Source organism: Candidozyma pseudohaemuli (genome assembly GCF_003013735.1).
Source record: "Candidozyma pseudohaemuli strain B12108 chromosome Unknown scaffold00008, whole genome shotgun sequence".
Classification (NCBI taxonomy): domain Eukaryota; kingdom Fungi; phylum Ascomycota; class Pichiomycetes; order Serinales; family Metschnikowiaceae; genus Candidozyma; species Candidozyma pseudohaemuli.
The window spans coordinates 533,821-541,086 of NW_020194442.1; the positions used below are offsets into that span (position 1 = coordinate 533,821).

Genomic DNA, 7,266 nt, shown 5'->3' on the forward strand with positions numbered 1-7,266 from the left:
AAGGAGCCACAGTACGGAGTGGAACAAGGCCAACTCGTTAACGTTTGCAACCAGCTCTTTGACCAGCAGGCTAATATTTCTCTAGTAGGGGAGTCCTTTTTAAAAGATCCCACTTCCGGGGAGTTCGAACTTTTTAGGATACCACTTCGAGATTTAGCAATTTAAATGTGGAGTAACTCAAAAGTTGGGGGCAAGCTTTGGCCTCCCTTACCACTTGACTCAAATGCAAGAATGCAATGAAGAGTCTATAGCGGGTCGTTATTGATCAAGTCTTTTAGTAGTATGAGAACTTCCCCCTTTGGTAGTACGTTTGACGGCAGACTTTTTCTTTTTTTTCTGACGACGTCTTCCATCACCACCCTTTCCTTTCTTCACATCTCGAATTTCTAAAGACTCGTGCACTATCCTTACAAAGTTATCTTCAACATTGTCGAGGTCAGAGAAGCGACGGGACTCATCAGCTTTTTTGAACTCCTCCTCAATGGATTCTTCGCGAGCCGTGATGTAAATCTTTTTGAGTTCTTCATCAGAATAATTTTTTGGATTGATTAGCACATAAACGATAATTGTTGTCGGATAGACTTGACCATGAATCGCAAAATAGCGTCTGTAATCTGGAGTTCTAATACATCTTGCGAATAATCTCAACCGAGAAACTTCTCTTGCAGCGTCGTCCTCCTTTCCATATTGAAGAATCAACCTTAGCGATTCAAGTGGCTCTCCAGGCTTCATTTTTCTTTTGTATTTCCTGGACACCGTACCCAAGATGACGTGATCAAGGCAAGCGATGATCTGTTTGAACAAGGTGATGTAAGAAGTTCTGTCCATCTTCCTGTAGCGAATCCTTAATTCTTCCAGAACACCATTGTAGTCGATTAACCCGTTTATATAATGAACGAAGCAGGGATCGAGGGCCCAGATCCATTTCGTAAAGTCATAATACCATTCATCAAGGCTTCTAGGACCATCAAACGTAGTTGGAAGAGTAGTTTTGGGACTACGGCGCATCACCTTTTCAATCTGATTGAGCACAAACCAATCGAATATGCCCATTATAGCGATAGTGGGAAGATTGATAAGAACAGACAGGTTTGATGACCCGTCGGGGGTGTATTGGCATTGCATGGCTGAGTAAATGGAGTGTTTGAACCACCACAAGCCAATCACAAATGAACGTTGTTTGGGTAATAGAAAGATCTATGAAATTAGAGCATCGGGGGATGTATCTGATTAAGCCTAGGTGTTGTAGTGGGGCATGCGTATTGCATATTATCACTGAAGATTCTGAGCAAGTGTCTCCGAGACGGATTTTGCACTGCCTCCATGGATATGTTGGCTTCGAGCTGGAAAGGGTTATTCATCAGCCTCTAAACAGGTCGACTTCGTTCATCGTTGTGTCTCTTTCCTTAGAGAAAATCCACATACAAGGTCACGTGTTACGTTTCCGTGACTATTCGATATAGATATCCTATTGTAATCCCCCTTCGTGAAGGCATGGTCCGAATTCACTATACTCCTCCTAGTCTGGCTACTCTATTAAAGACTTTTCCACTGATTTAATTGTTCTTCCTACTCTGAACATACACGTGATATGTGCTCACGTGAAAATCATTCACCATAGACCTTGTGTTGAGCAGCGACACCCAGTACACCACTAGCTAAGTCAACATAGTCAATCTGTGCAGTGCTAGACATTGTAAATCTAGTTTCCCCATAACTTTTGACGAGCAGCTTGACGAGCAGCTCATTCCCGAGCGTCTTATTGTTCACATTCTCGGTCTGTCCTGAATATAGTCTCATTGACTTGACCCAGACCTGAACACCTTGTGCCGCTTAGTGAGAAGTTACCCGACCTTGGTCCTGCAACAAATCCAAATATAAAAAAATCCTCACTGCAACGGTATCTACTACTTCACAAACAGTAAGTACTTCCAGAAGTAACCAAGGTTATGAGATAGAAAACCAATATGGTGGAAACTGCATAAATTTAATTAAGTCTGGTGCACTAGATGTGGAAGCTCAACATTTCGTAAGGGAGTACCTTCTGTTGACGCGTCTATTGGACCAGATTTGATTGAGGTGAAGATGGACTTGTTTCTATTTTGCAGTAGCAGTCACAAACTGTTATTGTGGGCAAAGGGGCGATTGTTTAAGATGAACTCCTGAGTCACAGAAAGAAGGGACCAGAGGCTACTAATCGTATGGCTACATCGAGTGTGACTCGTTTGAGTTTCAACGAGATGAAAAAGGTTTTTGATTGGATGGGCTGAAAGGACGATCTGTGCTGTCACCTTAAAGACTCGGACATTGCTTTTGAGTAGCGGACTTTCGTTGCTGTCATGTGCCTGGGAATGTGAGATCGGTGACCTACTTCATTAATCGTTTACTTGTATTCGGTTACTAAGGTAAGTTGCATGGCAAAATCCCCATTCTTCAGGAGTGCATCGAGAGGAAGATACTTGATAGGCATGGTACGAACCCAAACGAGATGAAATCTTTTTTTCAGATTGGATGGGCTGAAAGGACGATCTGTGCTGTCACCTTAAAGACTCGGACATTGCTTTTGAGTAGCGGACTTTCGTTGCTGTCATGTGCCTGGGAATGTGAGATCGGTGACCTACTTCATTAATCGTTTACTTGTATTCGGTTACTAAGGTAAGTTGCATGGCAAAATCCCCATTCTTCAGGAGTGCATCGAGAGGAAGATACTTGATAGGCATGGTACGAACCCAAACGAGATGAAATCTTTTTTTCAGATTGGATGGGCTGAAAGGACGATCTGTGCTGTCACCTTAAAGACTCGGACATTGCTTTTGAGTAGCGGACTTTCGTTGCTGCCATGTGCCTGGGAATGTGAGATCTGTGACCTACTTCATTAATCGTTTACTTGTATTCGGTTACTAAGGTAAGTTGCATGGTAAAATCTCCATTCTTCAGGAGTGCATCGAGAGGAAGATACTTGATAAGCATGCTAAAAACCTTGTCTTTGGCAGTATCGGTGAGTACTTGACGCCTAACCAAGCTGCCAGTGACATGATGCAAATCAGTTGTTGGCTGATGCTTATGACCCAGCCGAGCGTGATGTTCTCATTGAAAATCATTATGATACACTCAAAGAGCAAGAACGGCTTCTGGATGGGTATAAGACGTGGTTATCAGTGGGATTGGATAGTTCCAAGGATTACACTGATAAGGATGCTGCACCTGTCTTACATGACTTGTTGCGGGCATGAAATCCTGAGTACGAACCTTTGAAATGGTCGAGTACCAAGTCTGAGCTTGTTGGTAAACCTGCTGCAGTTACGTTGGACGATCACAATATTCAGGGTTCGGCTGCCTCAGAGCCGATGGATCGAGCATCTGTGTCCGAAGCGGAGTCTGATGTTGAGTCGGTCCTATCTGAGGTAGATGATCAGGTGTCTGGAGACATGAACCTCCATGACATGGAATCCACAGAGGATGTGGTCAGTGCAGAGTGCACTGGTGGGCGGCTTAAGGAAATGTATCAACCGCAATCAGCTATGATGAGTCAGGAGCTGGTAACGAGTGCAGAGCGCACTGGAGGGCGGCTTAAGGAAATGTATCAACCGCAATCAGCTATGATGAGTCAGGAGCTGATGATGAGTGCAGAGTGCACTGTTGAGCGGCCAAAGGAAAAGTTACCACCGCATTCAACGGGCTCAACGGAGCCAGAGGGGGCTGCTATATCGTCACAGCCAGAGGGGGATCCACGAGAGATGCCCGCCTCAGCTGATAGCACCCCCGCCGAGGTCCGAAGATCTGCTCGGTCCAGTGCACGGCGCCCTCCAGGGTACTGTAAACTGTTACTGACAGGTCGGACGGCCACTTGTTGCTTGCCCATGAAATTGGGAAGCAAGGAACGTGCTGGGCTCAATACTGGCCTTCATTACCAGCGATGGGCGAAGGAAATGCGTTTTTTTTCTTCTCTCTGGGTAATGTTTCAGTGAGTCCAGCCAAGTCTGTGCTTGATGGTTATGGTGTTGGGTGCGAGCGCTTAGTCGTTCCAAGCCTTCTCGGATACGGTGACGTGTTAGACCACCGTGAGACATAACACAAGCATGGAATGCCAAATGTACGTCCATGTGAGAGTCGTTGGCAGGGCCAAGGTATGGCTAGCATGGGGTGTAGAGACACGCCCATGTGGGACATTGGATAGTGAGGGCTATGAGATAACCCCACTTAGGTAATGGTGACAGAATGTCCAATTATTGAGTGATGTTGGGAGATGTTTTCTAACATTACTGGTGCTCCAGAATGGCTTCGCAGCCAGGAGAGGGTGGGGAGAGGGGGGTATCATTTGACTACTTGTCTTGTAGGACGATCTGATGCAAGCTGCATCGGAGGTCTACAGGACCGGAGACTACGTGCCTAGTGAGTAGCTTGAAAGTTTGCAGTTGAGTGGTGGCACGGCCAAAGAGAGAGGGGTTTATAGGTAATTTTTCGGTTTTACCAACTTAATTGGAGATGCATGTTGCTTCTTGAAAGAGCGACATGGCTGTGTAGATGGAAGTTGTAGTGAACGGTATGTGGGACCAATGCTGTGAATTAATTCGGATCAAAAAGCTCCCCAAATAGCATATTGCTTCATTCCCACTTGCATGAGAGAAGTTGGGGCTTTTAAGTAGTACATGATTTCTTTTGGTCTGATTTGCGACCTTTTCTGGACTGATTCTTGTCATGTTTCTTGATGTCGAGCTTGTACTTTATCATCTGCCACATACAAGCGTGAATACAGGACATGGAGAAGTAATTATTGGCGATACCAGAAGCCAAGGCGGCCTCATGTTGGGCGTCAATGTTGGACTCGTCAATGTGCTTCAACAATTCCACCAACTGAAGGTCAGTGTATTTGGCAGGGTTGATGCATTTCGCGATCGTTTTCAACTTCCAATCAGTAGAACCGTAAATTGACTTGTGACGACGGTAGTTGTGCGAACCTTTCGATGACTTAGCATAAGATCTCAATTCAGCAACATTTTTAGCATAGGGAGAAGAATAACCATAACGAATGATCAGTTGCATAATGTGTGGAATGTCACTATTTCTGTCGGTATCAACAAGAGCGGCTCCTCCGACTGACTCAGTAATGACGTGATGGAGAACACAATGGATCCTCGCTGTCAATTGCTTAAGCTCTTCATCGGTGCAGTTGACGTAGTAGCCTTTGACCGTCTCATCTGCCTTGCCACGGTTTATCAAACCACCTAAGAAGTGGTCAACACATGCATCCAAGGAGTAGACCCATTGGGTGAACTGGAAATACCACTCTGCAAAGTCTGCTACGGTCTTTAATCTCTTGGTGATAGGAAGTTTCGCTCCAGGGCTTATTACCCGCTGGAGGCTTTCCATGACCTCTCGTGCCAAACAAACTTCAGGGAGGCCAGAGACCCGCACAGCGACATATTTGTATTCAGTGGAAGGCCCGACCGAGGAAAAGATCCCTTGGGTAACTGGACGGGTACTAGGTTCGACCATTATGGAACGTAGTATAGGCGAGTATGTAGTGGGTCACAAGAGTGAAAAACGTGAAAACAAGGTCGGTGATCGTGGAAAGGAGAATCGGCTCTTATATATGCTTCGATGAGGAAACCGCCGCCACACAAAAGACCATCCAAAGAGACGTCGTCGGTGGATTTGTGTATCAATACACCAGTGGAGCCCCGAAGACATAAGTCCGATATGCAGTTTGTTCTTCGTGCTTCGATACGGGACTTCCTTCACATAATACGCAACTAGAAGAAAGGATATAGTTTAGAAGTGTTAACGGGGGTCGGTAGGATCGTTTTAAAACGTGGTTTTGTCTTGTTGTTCTCCCAGGAGGAATGGGTCTCCTATATTGAAAGGATGCATACCAACTCAGGGGGATGAAATAGCATATGATAGGTCATCGGGCACATCCTTGTCTACAGGACATTTCATCATCTCTACCTTGGCTCACACTTGGTGAAAAACTTATCGTCAAAGCCCCTAGCCATATTAACATGGGCATTCAACAAAACACATTAAGAGCTTACGGATACGAAGATTTCGTTCAAGTGCAAAAGCAGCGCGAGCACTGCAGCATTGGGTATTACGCCAGATGGTTGAACGAGTGTAGCTATCTCGATGACGATGATGAATGGGATTTGAAGCACGTCATGAGAGACGTAAAGAATAGGGAGATGACTCTTATATCGATTGACTTTGAAGCTTTTGAGCATGACAATTCCAAGATCACAGAGATCGGTATCTCCGTCTATGACCCATGGTCCCAAAAGGGTAGCATCATACCCTTCATTATGCTGACTCACATAATCATACTGGAAAATCAGCATTTAAGGAATGGAACCTATGTTCCTGATCATGCCGACAACTTCAATGGAGGAAGAACCTTAATCATGACATTGGAAGAAGCAGCAAATTCCATCTCGGAGGTCTTCAGTAAATACTCCTTTGAAAATCAACCAATTGGAAATGGTGTCTGCTTGATAGGCCATGCGATGAAACACGACTTAAATTACTTGCTGCAAATGGGTGTCTCTTACGGAAATTGCCCGTTAATCGATACCGCTGCAGTACTCAACCTCACCCATGGACAGCAACAGCCCAGCTTGAAGGATTCCTTGAGATTGGTTCGCCAGCCATTCGCTTTCTTGCACAATGCCGGTAATGATGCTTACTACACGTTATTGCTTTGTCTTGCGTTGGCAGACCCTTTTTATCGGATGGCCTCAGAAATCGACACAGACACTAGAATGGCCAATTGGAAGTGCCGCAACTTGAAAAACGAGATAACTAACGAAAGCCGGAGATACTACGGAGACGAAGAGAGGTTCTCTCACTTTTTGCATCACCAGCCTTTGTGATCCCTGAAAGCTGACCAGGCAAGCCATCCTGTTGAACAGTTGAGTGGTTTGCACGATATCATTTGATTTATCCTTGAGCTCCTTTTATCAAAGTTTATAAAGGTCTCAGTGGTGCGTCAGTGACTACAATGCATAGGCCGCAAGAACTGGAAGCTGTGAAATGGGCTGCGCTGAACCCTGGCTGCGCTTTGTGGTGGGAAGACTAGAGAGAGAAAACATACGACAATACTGTCAGGACGATAATATATGACTAGAAGAAAAAAGCTTCTATGGGAAGTAAACTTAGATAAAACTGTTTTACCTTTTCCCTCTCGTACTACAAGTTGTTTTTCTTTTCTTCTATTCGTAAATCAATCACTCGGCCGACGGAGACATCAATGCATGTATCTGATGAATTATG

The 7,266-nt window shown here is 45.0% G+C and overlaps 3 protein-coding genes across 3 annotated transcripts; 1 reads left to right on the forward strand and 2 right to left on the reverse strand.

The window, feature by feature from the left end:
* Positions 1-258: 258 nt before the first annotated feature.
* Positions 259-828, reverse strand: C7M61_003422 (uncharacterized protein; the record flags this gene model as incomplete). Its single annotated transcript, XM_024858762.1, has 1 exon — positions 259-828. One exon carries the CDS (start codon positions 826-828, stop codon positions 259-261), a length of 570 nt encoding a protein of 189 aa, XP_024713249.1.
* Positions 829-4,638: 3,810 nt separating this feature from the next.
* On the reverse strand, positions 4,639-5,496 carry C7M61_003423 (uncharacterized protein; the record flags this gene model as incomplete). The annotated part of the gene is made up of 1 exon (XM_024858763.1): positions 4,639-5,496. The coding sequence occupies one exon, from the start codon at positions 5,494-5,496 to the stop codon at positions 4,639-4,641; it is 858 nt and encodes a 285-aa protein (XP_024713250.1).
* Positions 5,497-6,002: 506 nt separating this feature from the next.
* Positions 6,003-6,866, forward strand: C7M61_003424 (uncharacterized protein; the record flags this gene model as incomplete). The annotated part of the gene is made up of 1 exon (XM_024858764.1): positions 6,003-6,866. One exon carries the CDS (start codon positions 6,003-6,005, stop codon positions 6,864-6,866), a length of 864 nt encoding a protein of 287 aa, XP_024713251.1.
* Positions 6,867-7,266: the final 400 nt, after the last annotated feature.